Source organism: Petromyzon marinus, chromosome 24 (assembly GCF_048934315.1).
Source record: "Petromyzon marinus isolate PM22_M1 ecotype Great Lakes invasive population chromosome 24, UKy_Petmar_22M1.pri1.0, whole genome shotgun sequence".
Taxonomy (NCBI): Eukaryota; Metazoa; Chordata; class Hyperoartia; order Petromyzontiformes; family Petromyzontidae; genus Petromyzon; species Petromyzon marinus.
In genome coordinates this window covers 17,635,071-17,662,596 of record NC_133690.1, presented here as the reverse complement: position 1 = coordinate 17,662,596, position 27,526 = coordinate 17,635,071, and the positions used below count along the sequence as shown (strand labels likewise).

General features: G+C 51.1%; 1 protein-coding gene across 4 annotated transcripts in view; it reads right to left on the bottom strand.

Annotated features, from left to right (window-relative positions):
* FBXO3 (F-box protein 3) overlaps window positions 1–27,526 on the bottom strand; it is a 128,389-nt gene that overhangs the window by 83,294 nt on the left and 17,569 nt on the right. For all 4 annotated transcript variants that reach the window (XM_076069483.1, XM_076069482.1, XM_076069484.1 and 1 more), the window contains exons 3-4: window positions 22,539–22,696; window positions 10,552–10,666 (exon numbers count right to left, since the gene is read on the bottom strand). In XM_076069483.1, the coding sequence (XP_075925598.1) occupies window positions 10,552–10,666; window positions 22,539–22,696 (273 nt within the window). The remainder of the gene's footprint in view (window positions 1–10,551; window positions 10,667–22,538; window positions 22,697–27,526) is intronic.

The window sequence follows — 27,526 nt, the reverse complement described above, 5'->3', positions numbered from 1 at the left end:
AAATATTTGAAACGAAAGTAGAAAAAAAAACGTTACGGTCCAATGTTATTTCCGTAAATTATGCCGCGGTAATTTTACAGCGGGGTGGTCGAGTAAAACTGGTTGACACTCAAAGCGTGATTCACTGGGGCGCGCGCGCGAAATCACGGCAGCTCCGGCCGCTCGATACGTGGAGTACAAAAAAAACAATGGAGAGGTTTTTGCGGTTTAATTGGCGAGCGGAATATTGGGAGAGCTTCCGTATTGAGTGCGCTTTATCACTTAGCCGTTTCCAGAGTGTACGCTAATGCAGTGAGCTGCGATAAAGCATTTACCGGATCTATCGAATTGACCGCGCAGAGGATCGGATGGGCATTCAGCCCTGGGACAGACGCGTGCGATGTGGGGTTTTTTTGTGTCGCCAATTCAGAATATTGAAGGAAAAAAACCCCAAGCACAACCGCGGCGAGACGATGCCGCCTTTTCTTCGGCCCTACACTCCTTTCAAAGTGTGCGCGCAGATGCTCAAGACACATCATGCCCTGGGAAATCAAGGGGGTTTTTTTAAGACGGGGAGGGTAGCGGTGCAAAGAGCCTAAAGTAGCCGGACCACAGCCATTAGATGCAAAATGGCCCTCCTCTGAACAAGGCAATTACCATAATGAAGACACCCACCACGCGAGCGCTTGTAATCATAGTAATTAAGCTAATTACAGAAGTGCTTCTGACAAGGCCCCGAGGAAGGGGAGAGAGGATGCGCCACTCGCTCGCAGATGCAGCCGGCACTTGATCCTGGTCAACAGGTACCTGGGTTGGTGAAGGAGTGTGGGGAGTACGGAGTGAGCTGTGAGCAAGTGGGGAGTAGGGAGTGAGCTGTGAGCAAGTGGGGAGTAGAGAGTGAGCTGTGAACAAGTGGGGAGTAGGGAGTGAGCTGTGAGCAAGTGGGGAGTAGGGAGTGAGCTGTGAAGAAGTGGGGAGTAGGGAGTGAGCTGTGAACAAGTGGGGAGTAGTGAGTGAGCTGTGAACAAGTGGGGAGTAGAGAGTGAGTTGCGAGCAAGTGAGGAGTAGGGAGTGAGCTGTGAACAAGTGGGGAGTAGAGAGTGAGCTGTGAGCAAGTGGGGAGTAGGGAGTGAGCTGTGAGCAAGTGGGGAGTAGGGAGTGAGCTGTGAACAAGTGGGGAGTAGAGAGTGAGCTGTGAACAAGTGGGGAGTAGAGAGTGAGCTGTGAACAAGTGGGGAGTAGGGAGTGAGCTGTGAACAAGTGGGGAGGAGGGAGAGCTGTGAACAAGTGGGGAGTAGAGAGTGAGCTGTGAACAAGTGGGGAGAAGGGAGTGAGCTGTGAACAAGTGGGGAGTAGGGAGTGAGCTGTGAGCTGTGAACAAGTGGGGAGTACGGAGTGAGCTGTGAGCAAGTGGGGAGTAGGGAGTGAGCTGTGAGCAAGTGGGGAGTAGGGAGTGAGCTGTGAAGAAGTGGGGAGTAGGGAGTGAGCTGTGAACAAGTGGGGAGTAGTGAGTGAGCTGTGAACAAGTGGGGAGTAGAGAGTGAGTTGCGAGCAAGTGAGGAGTAGGGAGTGAGCTGTGAGCTGTGAACAAGTGGGGAGTAGAGAGTGAGTTGTGAACAAGTGGGGAGTAGTGAGTGAGCTGTGAAGAAGTGGGGAGTAGAGAGTGAGTTGTGAACAAGTGGGGAGTAGTGAGTGAGCTGTGAACAAGTGGGGAGTAGTGAGTGAGCTGTGAACAAGTGTGGAGTAGGGAGTGAGGTGTGAACAAGTGGGGAGTAGGGAGAGAGTTGTGAACAAGTGGGGAGTAGGGAGTGAGCTGTGAACAAGTGGGGAGTAGGGAGCGAGCTGTGAACAAGTGGGGAGTAGGGAGCGAGCTGTCAACAAGTGGGGAGTAGAGAGTGAGTTGTGAACTGTCAACAAGTGGGGAGTAGGGAGCGAGCTGTGAACAAGTGGGGAGTAGGGAGTGAGTTGTGAACTGTCAACAAGTGGGGAGTAGGGAGCGAGCTGTGAACAAGTGGGGAGTAGGGAGTGAGCTGTGAAAAAGTGGGGAGTAGAGAGAGCTGTGAACAAGTGGGGAGTAGGGAGCGAGCTGTGAACAAGTGGGGAGTAGAGAGTGAGCTGTGAACAAGTGGGGAGTAGGGAGCGAGCTGTGAACAAGTGGGGAGTAGGGAGTGAGCTGTGAACAAGTGGGGAGTAGGGAGCGAGCTATGAGCAGGGCATTCGACGCAGCCAGGATCCCCCCCCCCCCCCCACTTCTCTAAGCACATCACTCATCCGTTCACTGGTGGTCAGTCGACTACTCGTCACTCTTCTACCGCTACAGCGATGGGGACTGTTCCCGTGAACTTCACTCATCGATTCCTCCTACTCTTTGGGTCTTTCGCTAAAGTCACGTAGATAGAATAATAATTTTAAAAATCACGACGTTTCGATCGCAACACAAGCAATCGTCTTGATTTTTTTTTCTATCTAAGTGACTTTACCAAAAGACCCAGAGTATGAATTCCTGCAGTCACAAAAGCTTTAAGTCAAGATTCCTCCTCCTCTCATGTTGTGGACTCTCTAACAGACACGGACTGTTTCGTTTCCTCCACCACACTGCAGGCCACAGAAACACTCACTCACCCACTCATCTACTCACTCAACCACGCACCCACCCATCCATTCATCTACTCACTCATCCACCCACCCACCCAACCTCACTTACCATTGCAGGTCACATCAACACACTCACCCACTCACCACACTGCAGGTCACAACAACACACTCACCCACTCACCACACTGCAGGTCACAACAACACTCACCCACTCACCACACTACAGATCACAACAGCACACTCACTCACTCACCACACTGCAGGTCACTACAACACACTCACCCACTCACCACACTGCAGGTCACAACAACACACTCACCCACTCACCACACTGCAGGTCACAACAACACTCACCCACCCACCACACTGCAGGTCACAACAACACACTCACCCACTCACCACACTGCAGGTCACAACAACACACTCACCCACTCACCACACTGCAGGTCACAACAACACTCACCCACTCACCACACTGCAGGTCACAACAACACTCACCCACTCACCACACTGCAGGTCACAACAGCACACTCACCCACTCACCACACTGCAGGTTACTACAACACTCACCCACTCACCACACTGCAGGTCACAACAACATACTCACCCACTCACCATACTGCTGGTCACAACAACACACTCACCCACTCGCCACACTGCAGGTCACAACAACACTCACCCCCACTCACCACACTGCAGGTCACAACAACATTCACTCACTCACCACACTGCAGGTCACAACAACACTCATCCACTCACCACACTGCAGGTCACAACAACACACTCACCCACTCACCAACTGCAGGTCACAACAACACATTCACTCACACACCACACTGCAGGTCACAACAACACTGACCCACTCACCACACTGCAGGTCACAACAACACTCACCCACTCACCAACTGCACGTCACAACACTCACCCACTCACCACACTGCAGGTCACAACAACACACTCACCCACTCACCACACTGCAGGTCACAACAACACTCACCACACTACAGGTCACAACCAGTAAGTTTCTGCTTCTACCCTCGCTCACTGCTCCACTCTGGAACTCCCTTCCATCTACCCCCCTGCATCCCAAATCTACTTAATAGCCTCACTCAATGTCAAGAAACGCGTCGCACTCTTACCCATCACAGCTGTGACAGTGTTGCATGTTGCTGGCCGCTTGATGTTGGTCTATTTTTTTTTTTAAATCGATGTTGCGACGCGATCGAGGCGGCAGCAAAAGACGATCCATTTATAGACACCCGACTAAAAATATCGGGCCCAAGTTTGAGAGAATCCTACATTCTATGTTACACGTCTCCCAACAACCTTGGTGCACTTATTAAATCGTTCACCTCTCTCCTGGTACACTTCGTCCGACACAGCAGGCGTAATTTGCTTCCAGCAATCAATGATACGTAAGCCGGAGTCATTGATATCTTGCGATTGTCACATACGGAGACAAAGACCCCTGACGCCCCCCCCCCCCAACGTACCCTTTGGGAGGCTGTTGGGGAAAGTGGCGTTCGCGAGCACCTACGAATGCCCAGCATAGCACACGAGGGGGTGGGTGGGCGGGCAACATCACGCCGAGCTACCTTTGTCTGCCCAGTGCTGACGTTTACACAACCACATCACACCAGGAGCTCGTCTAAGTCCGAGTCGACTTAGGGGAGGGCCCAGCATCGGTTCGGACATTCGTCACCGGTGTTGGCTGCGAGCGGGATTCGAATCGCCATGCTGCCGCTCCCAACACACACACAACGCTTACATGCGCGCACACGTGCACATGCGATCTTCGATGTAAACACTCAGTCTGGGGGCCATGTCAGATGAATGTGGAGGCCACGTGACTGTTCCACCTCGGCTCGATCCAAAACAGAGAGGGCCCCCCCCGTAACCAATCACGCGCCGCACGGGCCCACGGACATTATAAATCACTGGGGTATCTATAATTGGATCGCCATGCACTATTATAATGGTTATTCCGACTACACAATCCGCAAAGCTATCACTCCAACCATGAAGAAGGACCCTCTTGAGGAGCCTTTCAAAACCATCACTTTACCCTACATTGCGGGGGATCACAAAAAAGATCTCCAAAATCTTGATTCAACACATTACATAAAATCCGTGATGTGGTTCCGTCTGTAAAAGATGTGATTCCGGACATACATTACCCTGGCGTCTACAAACTAAGTTGCCTCTGTGGTAGTAGTTACATTGGAGAAACCAAACGACATGTCTCGGACCGCATTCGTGAACACAAAGCAGACCTTAAACACGGTAGGACCAACACCTCGGCCGTGGCAGATCATTGTTATAATTCAGTAGGCTCACATGACATTGACTTCTCTTTGCAAGCCATCTGGCTACCATGAGAGATTCGTTCATGAGGCTATCCACATATACAAACACAGAGACAATTTCAACCGAGAAGATGGATTCTGGCTTAGCATTCATTGGAAGGATTTGATAAACCATTTCGAGTCTTAATTGATTGATCATGCTTAAGGTGGCTTTCAGACCGCATCCATTATTTTTCGTCTCCCCCCTCCTCTTTTCTGAACATAGATGGACTCGTCCATCTAAACAAACTATAAAATCGCTATCCGTGGTGCTAACGTTAAAAAACCGCCACTTTTTTCAAATTTTCTTGTTGTGGTTTTCACACCTGATGATGATTGCTTGTGTTGCAGTCGAAACGTCGTGAGAATTTTATTGTTTTATATTTTTATTATTTTATTGTTTCCCTTCTACGTGACTTTACCGAAAGAATGCAGTTGACTCTCGAATGCAGTTGACTCTCGATTATCCGTGGGCAGATCACCCGGCTTGAGGGTTCAACTGTGCTTGCAAAAAAATGAATGTAGGCTGGTTACAATTATGAGTCGCTCATCACTTGTCCGGGTCGGTGACTGCGCAATGTATCGGCAACAAACACAAACACAAAGCCTATAGCACCTGTTATGCACAGTGGTGGTGGTCGGCCATCCAAACACTCTACAGGTTCGATCTTGCTAAGCTTCCCAAGCCTGCCGAGGCTGAGCACATTCCGGAAAATATGGTCAATGGTGCTGAACTATATCACCATAAAGCTGTATGTACACAAGCACATGTGTCCGTATTATGTACGTATGCTGAACTTCTTTCACACCGTACGTAGCCAACCGTGATGAAAACCGGGTCGCCGGGTTCGTAGTGCAGCGCGCTAACCACTGCGCCACCGCTCCCCGCAAAGACACAAGGTCTCCCGTATAGATGTAACAAACTGTTGGGGCAAGTGGTATTAGCGAGCACGTATGAAGGCCGGCACGGCACACAAGGGGGCGGGGGTAGCCAACACCATGTCTGGCCGACTTTGTCTCTCCAGTAGCGATGTTACACATCACACCAGGTACTCGTTTGAGGCTGAGTCGACCTAGGGGAGGCCAGGACCGGTTCAGATAATTGTCACTGGTGTTGGCCGTGAGCGGGAATCGAACTCGGGTGGCCAGGTTCATAGTGTCGCGTGCCAACCACTGCGCCGCCGCTCCCCACACACGCACACACGCGCACGGGCAGCGCGCGCCCGCGTGTATGTCATAACAAATTAAACATTTATCTTTTTAATGACGGGCCAGATATTTTATCTCAGCGTGACAACATGACTGCAGGCCCCTAGCATAATGCATCGTCTCTTATTAAACTAAACACACAAATAATTAATTATTTCCTTAAATTGCACCGTTAAACACACAAAAAAACTACGCGCACACACACACACACACGCCACCACCGCTGCCGCCACCATCGGCGACGCGCGATTGCCGCCCTCCCCGCGATGACAGATTATGAATGAGTAATGATAACACCTCGCGCAATATCTGCGGTATTGAGAGGGTTAACCTCCCTCATTGTGAGACTTCCGAACTGCAAAATTAAAGCTGTCAGGTTATCATAAAGTTGCAAATGTTTAAATTGAACAAAGCGCAATTGGAATAAAGAGTGTCACCTCGCCTGTCAGAGCGCCCGGAGACAGCACTCTGTCACAATAACGACCCGAGGGCTGTCACGCGGCGTCTGTTAACGTGGGACCCAGCAAGGCGCGCCAACCCATCGCTGGCTTCTTTAGTTCATCGGCGGCACGCCGCCTTTAACCAGCGGCGGCTGCCGCTGTCCGCACGCGCGCTTCAACCTCCTCATTAGGAGCTGTGACTGGGAAAATTGCGTAGCAAAAAAAAATGAATTGATTTTGTCAACAAACGAGCCGCAAGTTTCAAAAGCGTCTTCATTCGTTTGCCGAATTTACACATTTCTGTTCGTTTCTTTTGCAATCTGTGGGGGAGATCAAAAAAAGTATCGCGAGTGACGCACTGGGAAAAAAACACGAACCGTCCTAACGTACAACACGTTGTAAAGGTACGATGATGTGGTAGAAAGCTGGCGTGGTGGTTAGCTCCCTGTACCTGGTTACCCGTTTTCAAATGGGCTTTGCCCCCCCCCCCCCCCCCGGGCCGCTCCCCACCAACCCACACTAATCGGTGTGGTGAAGTACAAAAGCATTCATCCAGCAGTGGAGTGATTGAGACCTGGAACCTATTAAGTTATTTCATGTACAGCATAACAAAACAATCACAGCGATGTATCAGAATACACTTACAAGGAAGCTCATATCCTGTGTACAGCTCTATGCCAATCGTGGAAATTCCATATTCCATTGACGGGGGGGTAAATCATAAATCGCGCTTTAAATGAATGTCAAAAAACATGAATAGGGTAAAACGAAAATATTATTATTTGACCAGGTAAGGCCCAATGAGCTATGTAGCTCTTTTTCAGAAGCGACCTGGCCACAAATGATAGCTCAACGAAGTGGCTTATACTCAAAACACTTGATGATTCTAAATGTGGAGGGAAAAACCGGAGGACCCGCGGAAAAATCCACGCCACCGCAGGGAGAGCACGCATACTCCAAATATACAGGCAACATGGTCGAAAATCTAATCGACGACCTCCTGCATACCAGGTGAGGTAGTCAACATCTCGCGACCCTGGTGAGATGGTAAAATATGATGCCCGTTCCCTAAAACAACACGCGCCAAACAGTGGCGGTACGCGATGCACACCTTCAGCAGACGGAATTTTCACAGCGAGTTATCGGGGCAGATGCTCCACGCAGTCCGGGAGTCTCGGTTAAAGAGCTTCCGCGAGTGGCCTGTTCTGGATTGCCTTTTTTTTACTGTTGCAAACCATCGAGTTAAATAGGCATTAATTGACAGGATAAGCTCCGCTGGATCCTGCGTTAAGCTTAATTACACTCACGCGTGAATAATTAAGTCACCTGCCATACCGCTGAACCCACTGCCACATTGTGCAGTCGGGCGAAATTCATCATACTCGACACGGCTAATCCAGCTAAAGAGGCGTCCAAGAAGCTCGGACCGATCGGTCTCACGCCAAAGCCTTCTTTCACCTCCGTTCGGTCACGACCGCAGAACAGAGCAGCGAAAGTTCAGCCGATGCAGAAGGACCGGGGTCACATCGCCAGGGCGGAGGTTCAAAGTTGCGACACGACGCTTGCTCAACGGCATCCCGAACTCGACGCAGTTTTGCTTCACCGCTGCTCGCTTGCTCGCTCCTCCGCTCACCGATTTCCTGCAGTTGCTCTCTCGCCACGCCGTACAGCCGCTCCACCCTCACTCTTTTATTGCTACCATGAATGTGAACGTTGCTATGAGCTTCGTGATAATTGATACCGTCACCGATAGCCAAAGGTCTCGTTGTACCGGAATTGACTGTGCCCTGCCGGACACAATTCCGCTCAGCCAGCACACTTGCAGGAAACTTAACGAAACTAAAGTAGTTTTTATTTTACCAGGCAAGGCCCACTGCGCTATATATCCCTTTTTCATAATCGACCTGGCCACAAATGATAGCTCAACGAAGTGGCTGATCACGTGGAAATGTCATACAGCCAAATACTCGAAAAGTGTGACGTTGATTCTAAATATAGAGGGAACCGGAGGACCCAGAGTAAAATCCACGCGACCACACAAACTCCAAATATACAGCAGGCGTCAGGGTCAGAAATCAAACCCACGACCTCCTTTATACCAGACGAGGTTGCTAACATCTCATAGCCACCGTGATGATGGTGAGAAAGGGAGAGACACACAAACTCCAAATATACAGCAGGCATCAGGGTCGGGATCGAACCCACGACCTCCTGTAGACTAGGCGATGTAGTTAACATCTCATAGTCACCGTGATGATAATGATGAGAGAGGGAGAGACACGCAAACTCCAAATATACAGCAGGCGTCAGGGTCGGGATTGAACCCACGACCTCCTATATACCAGGCGAGGTAGTTAACATCTCATAGCCACCGTGATGATGATGATGATGGTGAGAGGGAGAGACACCCAAACTCCAAATATACAGCAGGCGTCAGGGTCAGTATTGAACCCACGACCTCCTGTATACCTCCTTGCCTCGCCCTGCTCGACTCTGGACTCTGGAACTCTCTACCCTAGTCTCAATGGCCTGTGATAACTCATGAATAAGGGCCATTGCCCGAAACATCGCCTATTATATCACTTTTCCTTGTAAGGCCACAATGTTATTGAGGAAGGCTGTAGAGTTTTTTTTATATCAACTTACTCTAATTGCAATCCCGGTCTCCGTGTAAATGAGAAACCGTGATCTCAATAGACTCTTGACTCGGTTAAATGAAGGGCAACATGGAACTGATAATCATGTGCGCTTGGTGTGACATGACAGAGGACCCCTGGTGGATTATTAGGGTGATAGAACCGGGCATTCCGTCTAAATGTCGCTCGTTCAGGGTCTCAGCCTGGTCACATAATTGAAGCCCTAAATTCCGTTCTTGCACTTAATTTGGTAATTTTACAGCTCCGAGACTTCAAAATTTCGATTTAATGATAATAATATTAATGATAGGAGTAACTTCAACTTGTAACGGTCCGCCGTGAAGTACTCGCTCACTCCCAAAGAGGTGCCAGGAACCACAGATGAGTGGGAAAGGCAGCAGCCAGGTGGTCGGGTTGACGGTAAATTTCCCCAAAGTTATGCTATCCTCTACACGTGGTGTTTCTTATTGACAATTACTTAGTGTTTATACACGTGTGGGAGGAAACCGGAGCAACCGGAGAAAGCCCACACGTGCGAGGGGGAAACACTCGATCCCATGCAACTGACATTCGCTGCACCGCTTCCACAACATTCGCCAAACCCTCGCCCGCTGCCTCCACAGCGGCCAATTACAAGAGGCAGCCACTTGCAATGTAGCCACCGCCGGCCAGGTTCGAGTATCACGCGAAGAACGATCTCGCAGCGGAGTGTATGGGAGGGCGTGCCCCCTGCTGTGTAGAGGCCACGACAGGCACTTGGAAGGATTTTTTTCAGGAAAGGTGCCGCAGCAATATTATTTCCGATGCAACAGGGAGGAAAAAAAATTGCGCAAAAAACGTTTCTGAAGAACTACCGCTCATCAAAATTTACGAGCGGCACAATGTCGTGCGCACATTCGAAAATTGGCGGAAAAAAAATAGGTAGCAAAAAACCGCATGACGCATGGCAAGAGAGCACAGCTGCGAGCGGGTACGAGATAATATCTTTGCCCCTAGGACTCTATACAGAAATGCGTTTCCACCCATTCCAATATAAATCACCTCCGTTGTTTTCCAATGAAGCCAATTATGCAAATTTGATAATTCCGTTGTATCCAAACGAGCCCTAATGAGGTGAAATACGGATTATATATATATAAATACAATTATATTTACTGTGTGTGCGCCGTACTGCGTCCGGCGCTCTGTTGCATGAGGATTGGTGGGAGGGGGGGGGGTAGAAAGAGAGGAATTGTAGAGAAGGAATGATAAGAGAGGAGGGAGTGGAGAGAAAGAAGAGAAAGACGGGAAAGGAGGAGGGATGATAGACATGGAGAGAATTGAGACAGAGAGCGTGTTGGGATTTACCCGTGTCCCAAAAATTTCTCCCCGTCGTGGATGCGCAGCGAGCAGCGGAAGTCGTTCGGGAACTGGATCCCGACCTGAGCCTCCAGCGAATCCAGCACGCTCTCCAAAATCCCCTCTGCGGAGGCATCACACAGCGCCGGCTCGTCAGCAGCGCACAGGGTCACGTGACAAGACTGGCAGCGGCGGCGGCGGCAGCAGCAGCAGCAACAATGTTCAGCGAGATGATCCAAACCAGTTTAGCGTCAACAAACTACGAGACAGAGAGGCAGTTAGGAAGACCAATCGACAGATAGAAAGGCACGGATGGTAGAGAGGCAGCTACGTGCGCAGACAAACAGATCTGCGATGCATAGATAGCGAGACAGGCAGGCAGAGAGACAGGTAGGTGGAAAACCAGCCAAATGGAGAGACACAATAAGACAGATAGATAACAAGACTGATAGAGGCAGAACGAGAGACAAAGAGACAGATAAACCAATAGAGGCAGATATACACAAAGATAAATAGGGATAGCCAGACAGACATGGAGACAGAGAGACAGAGAAATTAGACTAAGAAAAGGTCAGATAGTAAGAGAGACAGATAAATTAAAAGAGAGACAGGATGGAAGGAAGCCAGAGAGGGAGAGTTTCTTAATTTGCAAGGCAATGAGAACAATTGTTGGTGAAGCCTCGCTTATCTACATTTCACCTGAATAATACTCATCACCATTACTATATTGCCAGAATCAGGAACTCCGAGTGAGACATTGTTAATCAGTTTAAATAATCAAGAGATGCTCCAAAAGTCGCATTTTTTTGTTGCCCTCAATCACTTTTTTTTCTCGAACCAATACACAAGTTTTTAGGCGTTAATTTGTTGAAATGTCGCAAACTATTTGGCCGGTTTTCAATGCAGCCTGCATCCTTTTTGCCACGTGTCTGTGCCAATGTGACACCAGGGCCAGAATCCCATCCCCAGCCTGACAAGATGTGAACTTCCTCGCCTGGTATACAGGAGCGGATTGACAAAATTACGCAAATTATTACCGTTATCACAATTATACGTGTTCGTGCAGGCCACACACAAAGCGCGAGACACGCTCCACATCGGCGCGTCCCCTAAGAGCCACTCGGGATTTCAAAACGAAAAAAAAACATTAAAAATAAAACGCCGTGCAGTGAGGCAGCGTGCTGCACAGGGGGTGGGCGAAGCAACCAATGCAATGTTCAGAAGCTCAGCGGCGGGCACCGCTATTTATTGTTTGATTTTTTAGTTTTGGCTTTCTTCGAAATTTCATCCCGTAATTCCGCTGCTGGATGAAGGCCTTTTTCCCACACCGTACTAGTCATGGGGGATGCTTGACCATACTTCACCAGGCTCGTCAATGAGTTGTGGCGGACCAGAAACCGCAATAACCAAGGATTCATTTCAACCGGCTCCATCTGGACCAGCGATCCGGAAATATGTCTGCGCCCGGCAAACCACATCCAGTATGCCTCTCGCTATGGCTGTGGCTACTACTCGTGGGTCATGTGCCACCTACTCCAATCTGCCAGCGACCCGGAAAATATGCCCACTCCCGGCACACCACATCCAGTATGGGCTGCGGCCCACGAGCTCACGCGCCAGCCACCGCACGCACGACTACAGCGCGCCAGCGACTCGGACCGCACTCTCTGATCAAATCAAGCGTCGCTCACGACGACTGGACCACCTCCCCGGACGATCCGACCCATCGGCACCTTACTCGGGCGGGGGTGGCGTGGCACTGCCTGCTGCTGCTGCCATGAACGTGCGGGGGGAGGCGACCCGAGGGATTAAACAGCGATGCTGGGAGGAGGAGCAGCAGCAGCGGAGGCAGAAGGAAACCGACACGAGGCAGCAACAGCGTCCGACCTGTTTAGTCTCACGGCGCGCGTCGGTAAGCTCATCGCCGGTTCAATTTCACCGGGACAAGGGGATGGGTGTTCCCACCCAGCTCTCCCACCACCACCGCCGCCGCCGCCACCGCCGTAACCCACGCCACCATCCGCCGGCCACGGGTTTGTCCGCTGAACCCGGGATGTCAGAGCCGTCCAATACGGTTAATTGAATGACCGATCGTTTTCCACTGGATTCGCATTAAATCTATCGTCGGCCGTCCGCGGCGTGTCGGTGCCGTTGGAAAACGAAGAGCCGGCTCGTCGCGCGGAGCGGTTTACCGTTCTAATCGAGCGGCGAAATTACCGGTGAAAGACAGGAGATTCGACGCCCGGCTGCCGCCAGTCCAACCGTCGCCCCCCCACTCCCACTCCCCCCCCCACTCCCCTCCCCCCACTCCCCCCCCCCTGGCCCCCCGCCCCCTTTCAGAGAGAGGACGATGATTTTACGCGCCCCGCGTTCTACTGTCGCGGACACAGCGCGCTGCGGTTTGTAAATGAGCAGCGAAATGAGCGATGAGCGACAGGGCCGGGTTGCTCAACGAGCGGCCGCCTTAGAAGTACGACTGTCCCCGCAAATAGAAGTTAGTTTTGTTGTACCGGGTGAGAAGGCAAGGGACCAGAGATAAGTCTCATTGGCAGGAGCCACCTGGGTCACCCAAATAACGAAAGCAATCACATGCAAGCAACGTCCCAACAATGGAGCAGATAAAAATCGGAAACAAAAACGGCGTTACGTAAGAAATGTAACGCAGCGACTTTAAAAAGAGGAAGCATGCAGAACAATCACCAGGAGGTGGGGGCACGTTCATGGCCAACGGTAAACGAACGTTGAGCCACGCGCCGGAACGAGTGCCGATGCGATCCGCTCTCGCTCCCGCTCCCGCCCTCTGTGAAAAACGAAATTCTGCCAAGGCCGTCGCTGAATTGTCCTCATTGTTACACCGTTTGTTGACTTGAGTACTACAGCTACAGTGTGGTGCGGGGGGGGGGGGGAGGGCTTAATCTCATGCCCCTACAGGTCTACCCCGACCGCGGTCGCTCGTACGAGCCGCGTTGGAGAGGAGGCGACTCGCGCCGCCCGCTATCGCCGTGCGCGAGCTGCAAGCGGTCGACTCGCCAATAGGTGGCAGCACTTTGGGGCGGCCGTCTGGAAAACCGCGCGCGCTGTGCGGCACCCCCCGTGCCGTATTTAGACGGCTAGACAACAATAAAATAGACGTTGTGGGGTTTCAAGGAGGTTCCAAACGTCCCCGCCCCCCCCCCCCCCCCCCCAAAATTGCCCCCCCAACCCCCTCCAATGAATCCCGCACCATCACACACGCCGCACCGGGGTGACACGCGCCGACGGTTTTGCCGAGCGCGTTCCCAGCGCACGCCACATACACAAGCACGCACGCAAACACACGTGCACGTCGCCCCTGCGCGTCAAATACAGTCGCGCACGTTTATTATGCATCCCGCGGGCAGAGTACGCCTCGCGCGCTAAAAACACGTTCCCATCTAAACGGTAACAACCGTCGAAATAAAGGTTTAGAAAAAAACCTTTTAAACATTATTCCTGTAACTTTATTTGATACAATGACGACCTCAGGTGGCCTGTTAACCGTGTAAAGAATTTCCGCTCTTGTTAGTTTCCACGCTCCCTCCACCCTGCGATGTTCCGTGACTTTCGCCCCTCCAGGTGTACGTGGGCTTTGGTCAATGAGTCTCTTTGTAACTCTTTGGATCTCAGAAAATCCATGGAACTCCACGTAACACTTCGTGGATCTCTGTGCATATCTGTTTATCTCTATGTAACTCTATGGATCTCTAACTATTTAGATCTGTATCAACTCTTCTTGTACAAGCTGCTGCTTTTGATGCTGCCGCTTCTTATTATTTTGCTGCTTCTGTTATTATTGCTGCGACTGTTGATTTTCTTCTTCTTTTGCTGCTGCTGCTGCTGCTGCTTGGACTGCTTCTACTCCTGCTCCTCCTGCTACTGCTATTGCCGCTCTCATCCTCACAATCGCACCCACACGGGCGATCAGCAGGATTACGCCTAAAGGAGCCTCGCACCAAGCTCGAACTCTGCTCCTTTTCACGGTGAAATCAAAGTTAACCTGGCAGGCCAACAAAAGGGAAGCCGCGGCGGCCGGAGTGCCCGGCGCGCTCGCGCAACGCGGCTATCTTTTGGAGGAGAGGGGGGGGCAATAAAAACCCCGAAAATCCCAGCGACTGCTGCCGGAGAGGCATTGGCTCCGCGGGAGCGCTCATGTCCCGCGAGCAGATGGAAAAGCCAGTTTTAAACCTTCTGCTCCACCCCTCCGCCCCGCGCCCCCCGCGACCCCCGACCCACTCCCACAGCGAGCCGCGTGCTTCCTCGTGCTGCTGTCTGCCACATGGCACACGCGGCCGGGATCGGCGCCCCGCGCGTGTTCAAAGTGGGGGGGGGGTGACGGCGAGTTCATCGGTTATCGTTTATTTTTGTCTTAAATAATATTCGCCGTTCGGAATCCGTGACCCGGAATCCACGTTCACCTGCCATCTATCTGCCTTAACCATCGATCCGATCCATCGAGCTGACCCTCCTTAAGTAAAAAAAAAACAAATCTAAAAATATCAACGCGTGGCCTTTGCCGGCGATCGGTGCAATATTTATATACGAGCCGGTGCACACGTGCCATATCGATAGGCCGGCGAACGCTGATTTATAGCTGATAAGTGATTGATTATTGATTGCTGATGGATGATGATGGCGGTGGCGATGACGCTGGCAGAACTCGGAACGATAAGCGTGAATGTGCAGAGGAGCGGTAAAACACTCGAGATGGATTATCTGAATTTGCATTAAAAACAATATATAGCGCTCACAAAGACCCCTCCCCTTCACAGTATAGCCTTCGATTACTCTTTGGGCAAGTGCTGTAAGTGAGCAGCGATTAAGCTCGGCACGGCGCACGAGTGCAGTGCTATGGCCAGAACCACGCGCCGCAGGCCTTCATCTTCACAGCTGTGATGTTCACGCACTTAAGTCTAAGTTGACCTAGGGGAGGCTCAATATTCAGATATTCAGTTCAGATGTCCGTCACTGACGTTGGGCGTGAGCGGGAATCGAACTGAGGGCGCCGGGTTCAGTAGTGCGGTGCGCGAACCACTGCGCTACCGCTCCCCACATGCGGCACACGTCTGTGCACATTCACACACACCGAATCAAACAAAACGGCACAATGAGCAAATGTGAAAACACTGCAGCTACTACCCAGGCAATATCGACTTTAAAAAAAATCAACAAAGAATGCCGCCGAATCGTTTTTAACATACAGCACCGATATCTCCCAACATAAATAGCTTTTAGAGTTTCCTCCGTGCACACTGTGCATAGCACATCACAATTACCAAGTCCGTGCAATTATTAATAATGCAATTTCCATGAACCGGCGATTAGAAAACAAATTAAAGTAATTTTTTTTTTTTACAAGCACAATACAAGTTTTTATTTTTTTTGGTGGGGTGGGGGGGGGTGAGAGGGTGGGGGTAGCGGTATGTTTCTGTCTTCCTTCACCCCATTGTCCACCTTCCTTTAACACGAAGCGGATTCCGATTGGCCCGCGACGCTGCGGCGCTATTTAGTCGCACGGCAAAGCCCGGGTTTTTGTAATTTACATGTGGGCGCGTGTGATTAGCGCCGTATACCTTGCAAGCGAGATAAAGCAGCCAATTACAGGCTTGCACCGTCCGGTATAAAGGCGACAATGGAGGCCTGCTCAGGCTCACTGACCCTCCCTTCCACGAGCGCCCGACCACCCTGCAGCCCGGAAAGGGCATTTTATTTTATTTTTATTCCGCGCAAGACAGTCCCGCGAGCGCGCGGAGATAAGGAATGAAGGAAGCGCGTTTCATGCCAATGCGGTTGTTTCTTCACCGCCCCCCCCACCGCCACCGCCACCGAATTAGCAGCCGTCGGGGAGATGGGGCAGGTGAAACAATTACGGTACGACTGGGTTTGGGAAGTGACCTCGCGGTCCGTGGGTTTGTCCCGAGGCGGGTGGGTGGGTGGGTAATTGTGGGGGGGAACTTTTTGGACAGCGACGTTGAAGACCGACGGTACCGTGGCTCGCCGGGGTTCACGGTTCGAATCCGACAGGCCGCCCTGGTTATTACTCCGGCGTGGCATGAACCGCAATGGTACACGGCGCCCGCTTCACGCCATATGCCGGGAGATCGCCTGATGTCCTGAAAAACGAGCGGGGCACCGTCACGGTCCAAATTTGACAACATTTTTATTAAATTGCCTTTTGCCGTGGTGCACGGACAGCTGCCACCGGGGGCGCCCTTTGAATGTCTGAGATGAGACGTGGCACGGGTGACTCACCACCGCGTGTAAAGCGCTGTGAACATGCTCCGGCGACAAGGGGCGCGCTTTCAAAAACAAACGCTTGCTATTCTTATTTTTAGCGCTCGGCTGAGTGGACCCACAATGAGTGCGCACGCTCAAGGCTCGGAGGCAGCCTGCTTGAACAGCCGCTTGGACATTTCCAGGAGGATTTACCAAAGTATGCCATCCTGCCAGAGCGTAGAGCAAGCGGTTGCCTACCCTGTGGTAAGCAACCCGCCCCCCAGGAGCACCCGCGATGTCTCCAGGGTCTACGCGAGGCGAATCGCGCATTGGCAGATCTCTCCATCCTTTCACGTCCAGCGAACCTCACCGTGCCCCCCCTGCTGCTGCACGGCGATGGTTAGCGACTTAGCTTCTACTCTCCAGTAGAAATTGCCTTTATAACGATTTAAGTGGCAATAATGAATTGCACTTTTAGTCGTTATTAAGTCATTCATTTGATTGCAGAAAGCAACAACCCCAGTGTGCCTCAAGAAAAAGAGTTCAAGTCCAATGTTTTTCAATCGGCGCCCGTAACCTGCAATGAAACGTCGATCACAAACCCGGGAACTGAATGAAATGTCGTTGTGCCAAAAGCTGAAAAGTGTGCAAAGCAGCACGCTGAGAGGCAGACAGAGGAAAATTGGCCGTTAAGAAAAGTGAACTAGGCTCTGGGCAGATCATACCACGAGAAGAGACAGTGGCCAGTGGTCGAGATGAACAACGGAAGGGCATTCAACGGAGGGAACGCACCTCACAGTAACGCAACCGCAGTGATGCACTGACTGGCGAGGCCTTTCTCACCCAGCGGTAGAGAGACCACGGCTGATATTGGCGTAATGAAAGATTACGATGAAACAACAAAAGTCCCAGTGGACCCACTTCATAGACGAGATAATGAACCTAAAACGGCTCCCATCCGATGAGATAAAAGACGCCGATGTTAATGCGCAATCCCTGCTTTATCGTTTGTGAATGCCGGCGTTGTAAACGACGCACGGACCGAGCACCGGGGGGGGGGGAGGGACGTCGCCCCGAGGTTTTCGTGCACAGCCACGTCCTAGCCCGGCGTCGCCAAACCACGGAAGCGGCCGGCTGGCCAAACGAGACGTGGGACAAAAAAATTAAATAAACTAAAGAACAAACACGACCAACCGTTCACCCGTCCGCACCGCGCTCCGTCGTCGTCAACAGTGTCTGTCATGCTTATAGGTCACGCGGCGGCGGCAGCAGCAGCAGCAGCAACTCCTAAGTGCAGCTGTGGCAGCTCTGGTTGTCACTGCCAAAAGGAGGTGGAGGAGGGGGGGGTGGAGTTAAAAAAAATCCGGCATGTTTGAGCGTTTGTTACACGTCTCGATGTATCTCCGTCGCGCTCTATGTTCGGCATGACAGCCTTGTTATTTTGTCTCATTAGGGCCTCCTTAGTTTGCCTCTCCGTGGCAAACCTAGAGCAGAGGGGACGTCAGGCCACGGAGCGCCGGGCTATTTCTTTCTCGCATTTAAAAACCTTCCTCCGCCAGCCTCGGCCAACCCCACCCCCCCGGCCCCCCCACCCCTCCCCATCCCCCGACCCCTCACCACCCCCAGCTCGAAAGCGGCAGCGAGAACCGCCCGGCTCCGAGGGCCAAATTGACGTTAAATTGTCAGGATGGGCAAACAAGCGGCCGCACGTTCCCCGCTGTCCGACCAATTCAAAAAGCACCTCGGCCCCTGCCCAACAACACAATCAGACCACGAGCCGCATCTGTCACACGCCGCTTGCTCCGCTCGCTTTATTTACCGAGTCAACATGCTCCGCCGATAAAAAGGAAGAGAAGTATCTTAGCGTTGGCGGAGGCGGCCCGGCAGCCAAGCAGGCTGGCTAAGCTCAACCGGAATACCTCAAATAATTTGTGGTGAAAATGAACCCCATCACGTTACAGTGCCGCTATAGCGGACCGGTAACGTGATAACAGACTGGTAACGTGATAGCGGTCTTTCTTGCACTCGATGTGAAGAGTGGCTCTAAAACGGCAACTCAAGAGAATGAAGTGATTCTATTAAAAGTATAAGAAAATATACATGACAAATAGGATATTTGGAATGTTAGAAAATCAATAACGGGGGTTCATAAAACAGTAGCAGCTGTTGTTATGACCATCATGTTCACAATCACAGAGTTTTAAATCGCCGACTCCCGATTTGTGTGTGTGTACGCACGTGTCGCTTCCCAACATCGATGGGGCATCGTAGTGCTACGAGGCAGCCCCGCTGTGTGAATGCGCGGAGCAGGAGACTGTGGCTCAGACTTCGTCTCCAGGTGTGAAGTCAGTCAGGGCGTGCCGGACGCTACCGGTTGTTGTTGCTGGAGGAGGAGGAGCAGGCCGTCACATGGCTCTGTGGCTACGTGGGGGCTGACGTCCACTCACGGAACATCGACATACATGTCCATTTAATTACTTGTTTTGTGTATCTGGTGCTCTGTGTAAAAAGTCACATGTGAAAGCCTTTGCTAAGTAAATACTTTCATACCTATATTTTTACTCATTTATATTTAAACACAAGCGGCCACTAATTGGGTTTAACATTCTAGCGGTGGGTGGAGAATTTTCGTTCTCCACCCACCGCTACAATACTTTGTTCTGCCAGTGATCCTAAAAACTCTATTAGTGGCACACATTTACAAAGGCCACAGTTTAAACAGGGGATGATTATTTTTTACCTTCTAGTGAAAGGAATAGGGTAATAAAATAATCATAAATATTGTAAGGCTTTCATTAATGAGAAAAAACGCGGAATTCAAAGTGAAATTTACATTTTTCATCGAGGAATCTAATTTAGCTAAAGTTAAATTCACAATAAATGTTTCGTAACGTCTTCGCTTTGTATCAAGCTGCTTAAGCGCAGTGACTCCGCGGAGCTGTGCGAACCGAGTTGGCAGCTACCGTTTATTTGGCGAGCGCCGATATCTGAACTTGGCTGGGGCAATCTGAGAGTTAAGGCACAAAAAAAATCACAGCACTTGGGCACAACATCTTAACGGTCAATTTATGGAACGTTAGCAATTTCATTCAAAAATGGTCCGCGGTGGTTAACGGGTTCTCCTCTCTCCCTCTCTGGAATTTTATGGCATCTTAGCACGCTCAACTGAAAATCAGAGGGCCTAACTACGCGCCACCGCGTAAAGCAGTTTACGGACGTAAAACTAACGGCGTGTGCGGCGCGCTTTTCCGTGCGGTTGTTTGCGGGCTCCCGCGGGGAGCGTCCTGATAGGACCCGGACACCGCTGGCGCGACCGTGCCGCCTGCCAAACTCCCCCCGCGGCCAGCGATCCTCTGTCACGGCCTGTCGCGGCCGTCGCAAGCCAAACCCCAACCAGCCGTCACTAAGGTACATCTGCGGCTCTAAATATTCAGTGATCCCTTGCCAAACGCGAGGGTTAGGTTCCTAAAAACTGCCGCGGTTGGGGAACTTCAGACCTCGTGGGGAAAACAGGGTTAGGGGAGACCAAGGTCACGAGCGGACTTACTTCTCACGGGAGTCTGTGAGACAACACGGCGAACGCCACGCAGCAGCGCCAATTTTGATTTCACGACTCGCGTATTAAAAAAAACGAGATGCTCGCGACTGAACAGAAGTCAATCCGTGTATACTCGAATCCGGAGGTTGGTAAATTCGTGGTTAGCAAGGATTATTGTACATGCCAATGCTTGCGCAAGGCCCTCTCTCCCATCAGAGACAGGATCTAGAGAGCCTCTTGTCAGCCACTCTTCCGGACTGGTGATACATCTTGGACAGGGGGGCGGGGTGTGGGAGCACCTCACACTTTACCCCACTGCACGCAAACTGCCGCGAGACTTGTCCCCCCCGTTTAAAGCTGCTGGGTGGATAGAGGCTGAGTGGGGGGAGGGGGTAATTTAAAGAACCTACCCCCCTACTGTTTTAACTCAAGCGCCGCGCGACAGAATACGAACCGGCGACCTCTTGGATTGCAAAGTCGAGCGAGCGCGCCGCTAACTGACGCACCGCGGCAGCCTCCCCAAAGCTTTCACGGCGGCCACGCAAACGCCACGGCAGCCTGCAAAGGGCATCTTGACGAATGAACGCGGGCGGGAATTTGGAATGAGCGCGCGTACCCGGACGGCTTTAAAACATGTATCTTTACAACCGGCTACAAAATATTATTCCTGAACGCCGAGACCGAGATTTATTATCGACCAGGACGTCAGCGTTTTATACTTTGGCCTCCCCTCGATTTCACACCGTGCTTTAAGCACCGAGCGTCGCAACTTGGCAGCGCCGCGGCATTTTCAATTCATCGCCGCGAGGACGAGAAAGTACGGAGCCCTGACTCAACGCCGCCGACCCTCTCGCAAGTAGATGCTAATGTTGCCATTGGTTACGAATCTATTTCAAATATGGATGAACGGAGCTGCCATCACACCGTCATCTCCGTGCCACTCTCACCCCCCCCCACCCCTCCCCACCCCCCAACACGGATTGTCCCCTGCCCGTCGAGATCCAGCGGTGCGCACCGGCGGCGCAGGGAGCATTAATTCCGAGGCCGTGCATCTCGGGGGGGGGGGGGGGGGGGGGTGAGGGAACCAAATTTCACAATTTGAGTGTGAATGAATTGTACATCGATTTTAAACTATTTTAATGGATTCCGAGCTATTACGGCCAATTGGAATTGATTGCACCGGAGCCTCTCTTTGGGTGCGTGCATTTGCTAAGTGTGATTTGGATGAGGCGCCCCGATCACTCTGATTACCACATTTGAAAAGGGGAGAGATATTTCGATAAATTTAGATTTTTTTTGTTGCTATATTAAAACATTCCGTTTGCGGTCAAGCAGTGGGGGGGTGAGGGGACGGTGGGGGGGGGTGTGGTTTTTATTTTTTATTTCTGGCCGCGCGCGAGAGAGCTTGGTGATTTTTCAGTGTTAAGCCTGCTCCCCGGCAATTGGGTGTTAAAGGAAGGGCCCTCGCACACAGATCAATTAACGCACACCTGACCGTTCAATAAGACGCAAAAGGGCAAAGCGTTCGCCTCGAGATGAATCAACTCCCACTGTGAGCACGGACACTGGAATGCACTATTTAGTTTCCCAAACGTTTGATGAAAAAGCGACAATGCTACACGGTTAATTTCGTTAATTACTTTAATTGCCATTCCGCGCACCAATCGGAAAAACCTAACGTTTCGCGGAGCATTTTGCGGTCCGGTAGATTTATTTTTTGTAAAGTCGCGCGTAATTTAAACGTGTTATTATTTTACGACGGCCCTGTTGTCAGTCCCGACGCCGGATGAAAGACTTCTTCTCGTCGTGCCTTCTCACGGCGTGTAGTTTGACCATACTTCACCACCCACGGTTCAGCGCGGGACGGCCAAGTGAGGAGGGCCCAACACCGGTGTGAGATACGGCATCGGCCGCCGACGCTAACCGTGGCCACGAGTCGGATGAGGTCGCTCGGTTCATCGCGCAGAATGCACCAACCAATGAAACCTAACCCTCCGGGCACATGTTATTCGGAAAACTAAAAAAAACACAAACGCATTCTGTCTGTATCCGAGTATGACATTCCTTAGTTCTGGCTACAAATACCTGACCTTTTCGTCGACGCTCGAAATAAAATAAAAAATAAACAGACCCCCAAATGCAAGAAAGGCGCGAGCAGGAACGGGAACAAAGGCATCCATCACGGTGCGCAAAGCAAGACGGTGTGTGGCGCGGCGCGATCCATCACCTCTCAGGTTGCCGAGGAGCGCCGGGCAGTTCTCGCCGAGGAATTTCTCCAGGTCATTCCAGGCCCCCTTAATCTCGGCGTAGCAGCCGACGTAGCGGCCCAAGTCGCGGAACATCTCTCGGAAGCACTCCCTCCACGACGCCACTCCCGCGGGGAGCCTGTGTCGCCGTCGGATTGCAGGGCGCGGGCCAGAGCACAACACGTCAGGGCAGCGACCGTTAACCTGTTCCCCGTGACGTACGTATGCGTACCTCATCGGTTTTGCCCTTGTGGTTGCATTCCGATGACGTACGTGTACAGTAGGTGTGTGACATACGTATATGAAGTGCACGGACGTGTACGGTAGATGTGTGACATACGTATATAAAGTGCACGGACGTGTACGGTAGATGTGTGACATACGTATATAAAGTGCACGGACGTGTACGGTACAGGACCGCAAGAAAAACTGAAATACAATAACTTTGTCGATACCGAAGCTCCCACAGGGCCATAGGGGAGGGCGTATGGCACAGTTTGGCGCTGGCTATCGTAGAGTGCAGCGGTCTTGTCGCTACGGTTCTCTGCGGTGAGAACGTCTTTAAAAACAACGGCGCTACTATGTCTCTCTAAATACAATTAACGCCGAACAGCTTGCGTGTTCCGAGATTCAGCGGTGAACGGGGGGACAGCCGCTCCGCAACTTGCAGACGTCTCGGGAAGAGAAAGGGTTAATTCGGTCGGTGCGTTTAAAGTCTTGATTCGCAATTGATTTTTGGTTTGGTGCCACGTTAACGATCTGTAAAATGTTCAGCGGCACGACCCTTCCCGCCGACGCGACACAACCGAACAAACCGAGTTGTCGCCTGGGCCTACGCGCCGATCGGTTTTGTTTTGCCGGCACACACAAAAAAAACGTGGTTTCGTTAAGAAAAGTGAGCTGAAACGTTGGCGATTTCATGTGGCATTTCGCCGGAGGTCAAGGCCGGCATTGGGCGAGGTTGTTGGTAAAAGAGCTCCAAATTAAATTGTCTCGATCGAATTTTGTTTCCGATTGCTGAAATCCAGTCGTGAGAATTGTCCTCCCGAGTTACCGGCGAGCTGAGACGGCGACAATCGGTGCGTTAAAACTTTGGTTGAGCGGCTGGTGGGGAGGGGGGTACAAAACCACAAATTTGGCCAAATCGTGACGTAGCATAATCCAGTAATGTCGTCTCAGGCCACCCGAGCAAATTTAAATCTTCGTGGTCTGAGTCTACTCGTCGGCAACCTGCGGAATTTTAGTCGACTCTTATTCCATGGATTTCATTTAGCGATCAACATATTGGCAAAAAGTTTATCCGCAAAGACTTGTGGTAGATTAGACGACCACAAAATAAACAACAATTATGGGGGGTAGAGGGGGGAGTTTAAACAATAATTATTCATGTATATTCAATTTATAATCATTTATTATGTATTTAATATGTAAAATTACATTTAATATTACAGAATGAGAAAGTGATCCGAGTCCAATTCCTGGACACAACGGCCAGAATGGTGAGGTATGGATAAAAAAAATACCCCTGAAAAGCCTTCATCCACTGGCTGATTGAGAATGGTTGAGAGGGTGATTTTATGCTAATTTACGGTAACTTCATTTGTACAAAATCTATTTCATTTGCCGAAATGATTTGTCCTCCTGCCAAGATTTGTTATCCGGGCGAGCCACCGAGTCCGTAATCGGGGAAAAAAAAAAAGTGTCTATTTTTTTCAGAGGCGACCTGGCCAAACACGATAGCTCATCGAAGTGGCTGATATCATCGTCACATGCGGGAATTTATATTAGCGTTCCAAATAATCTAAATACACGCTTACAAACGTGCAAGGGGGAGGTGGGGGGGGTTTGCGAAACCGGAGGAATCTGGAAAAAATTTGCACGACCACCACGGGGAGAGAGAGAGAACGCATGTGCTCCAAATACATGCCAGGCGTTGTCAGGGTCCGGGATCGAACCCATGACCTCCTGCGTACCAGGCGCGAGAGAAAAGAGTTGGTTGGATTTTTTTGTTCACATATATAAATGAAAAAAATCCGGCGACCATTCGCCCAACTGACCCGGTGTTAAACGCCGATGTTAATCACGTATGAACCTCAGAATTGCGAGCGGGCGATTACCAATTATTGCACAAGACTTGCGCTTTGATGAACATTTTATGAATTAAGCAAAGCAGAGCCCACACAAGGGGTCCCTCGCAAAAAATATATTATTATTCCAAGCCTCGTTTAAAGTCGGGAGGGGGAAGATAAAAAAAAACCCCCACGGAGCTGTGTGAGAATACGAGCAAAGTCTTCCGCTGCCAAGCCGAGTGAGCATCACCGGCTACGGCAAAAGTGTCGGCCCGTATCACTTGTGAACCGGGCCAAACGCTTATCCTAATGAATAAATAATCAGCCCGTTGCTACCGAGGGAGGGAGATCAGTGCTACACTGTACGGCGTACGTTCACAATCTGCGGGGTGAGAACGCGCACGCGGCCGCGTAAAACAAAAACAAACAAAAAACACGTAGGGCCCCTCGTGTTCAATCCGCAGCTGGATGAGGGCGGTCCTCCCCCCCCCCCCCCCACGGCGTCGTGCGGGTAGCGGTAAGGTTATTGTGACCATACTTCACCACGCTGGCGAGCGAAGGTGGGGAAAGGAAGGAACACGTTGCTGCGCTGCCCTCTATCGTTCATGACACCCACCGCACCTGGCTTGCGCGCACGGTGGTCGCCCAGAGGAGAGCGCGACCCAGGCCCAGCGCCTGCTCGGCTTCCAAAGTCTTGACGGGATAATAAAAATATGCTCGGCTTGTAACGCGATGTCGCGAGGCATTTGCTCGCTCTCGAAGAAAGAGAATGACTCGGAGGCGTGCGGGAAAAAAAGCGAATTTCCCACCGAGATGTATCGCCCAATTAACATCTGAGAGGAAACTGGATCACCCGGAGAAAACCCACCCAGATGTAACAGATGGAGTTGACCATTCGTTGTACTTCCATCTCCTGTCAAACCATGGTATGGCATCTCGTTAATGCCCATGGGGAGTTTGAGATCTGTGTGCGTGATCCTCCAACCCTAACTGCTGCCTCCACAGGCAGCCACGTGCAGGCAGCAACGTGCAGGCAGCAACGTGCAGCGTCGCCACCACCATCTAGGATCAGGCGCATACGATGGCCTGGCGACGGCAGTCCGGCAAATGGTTTTGCGAAACCATGTGTGTGTGTGTGTGGTCATACAAGTGTGATGCTTTATATACCGTGGGTTCTGGCTGGGAGCTCCGGATATTTTACAACATGAAAAACACTCCCGAAAGAGGAAATGGTCATATATCCTCACGTAGGATCGATCAAATCCATCTAAACTTCATTTCTTTTCACAGCGCCTTTCTTAAACCAAGACTCCCGTACGTAAATTATCATTCTCCAATAAAACCTTTCAAACCATGCAATAATAATGATCAGGTTAATCGAAAACAGTAACTTTGGAGACACTGTTCATCGTCGTCTATATGTGCCAGGCTGAACATGGAATGGTTTAAGTAATGTGTCCAATCTTGGCAGATCCGGGAAGCTAAGCAGTGTAGAGTCTGGATAGTGCTTGGATGGGGGTGAATCCCATGCACGCCAGGCTACCACGGGTGACTCGAAGGCTCTTGCTACGTCACGGGCATTTGCAGAAAAATCCATCGATTCTACGCTACCACGTCCATGGCTCGTCACTTTCAGTGACCCGCCCCGTGCTGACCAGCGTGGTGAAGTATGGTGAAACAACGGCCACGACCCACGCAGTGCGGGGGAGGGGCCCACATGCAGCAGTGGATCGGCAAAAGAGGCTCATACTATGCATGCTAATGTGCAAATAATTCACGACATGACCGCATGTTTCGAGTTCTGTTAGATAAAACCTGCACAAAAGACTGTAATTTCACATGTGTATGCATGGTGTTCAGGTCTTATTGATTACGTGAAATTGCTGAATAATTGCGAAGCGGTATTGGGTCTTTGTGAACGTGACAATAATAAGTCCACAAACAGACATGAGTTATTATTACCACGATAACAATATTTAAAAAAACATTTCCGAATTAAAATCACGCCGCTCTTTCCCCAAACACACCAACGGGGAAAAAAGTGAGCATAAAAAATACACGGGCCTGCTCCGGCAAATACAGGACGCTGCCTGGAACACGGGCTCAGAATTGTTTATGAACGCGAGAAGAATATAGGCGCTTTTGATGCTGTGATGGGAGCACGCTGATGTCGAGACTAGGATGCGGCACCAGAAAGATCGTGAACAAAGATGTTTGTGAAAACCGCGGGATTACAAGAGAAAGACGCTGGATTGAGTGGGACAGAGGAAAGCGGGATGCACTGTGGAACACGTGGTGTTAAAACCCTACTGCCATGCCGCACTCCTTGGGAACAATGGAAGGTAGCAGGGGGGCAAGAGGAAAACAAAGACTGACGTGGTGGTGGTGGTGATGATAGCAAGCAGTGGCGCCAGCTCAGTGAACGTCGTGTGCAGCGAGGAAGCGCTGGCGTACGTTGACAGTCGACCTCCGAAAAAATCCAGAGTTGACACCGGTGGAGGGAAAATAACTTCACAGACTTCCTTCTCTTTCACCAGCTACATGGCCAGCAGTGCCTGGCCAGGTGGCTCAGTGGCAGAGCGAGAGTCTCGCAATCCGAAGGTCATGAGTTCAAATCCTGCTTGGGGGTTGACTCAGCCGATCAGTCATAGGAATGTGGAATTTCTACCACTAGCTCTGCAGGGCTGCGAACAAGAGATGAGCACCAGCGCCTCAATGTTCCTTTGAGAAGGCAAAGTGAGCAACTGTTTACGCAGGCAACCTCTGAACCAGTTTTGACTTTCTGGGTCTGGTCAGCAGTCAGGCCTGTTAAACAATTCCTGCTGGGTTGTCAGGCACCTTCGTCTTTAGGATGGGGGCCTATAACATTCAGCGTAAAACTGAAAAATGGCAAAGTGGGG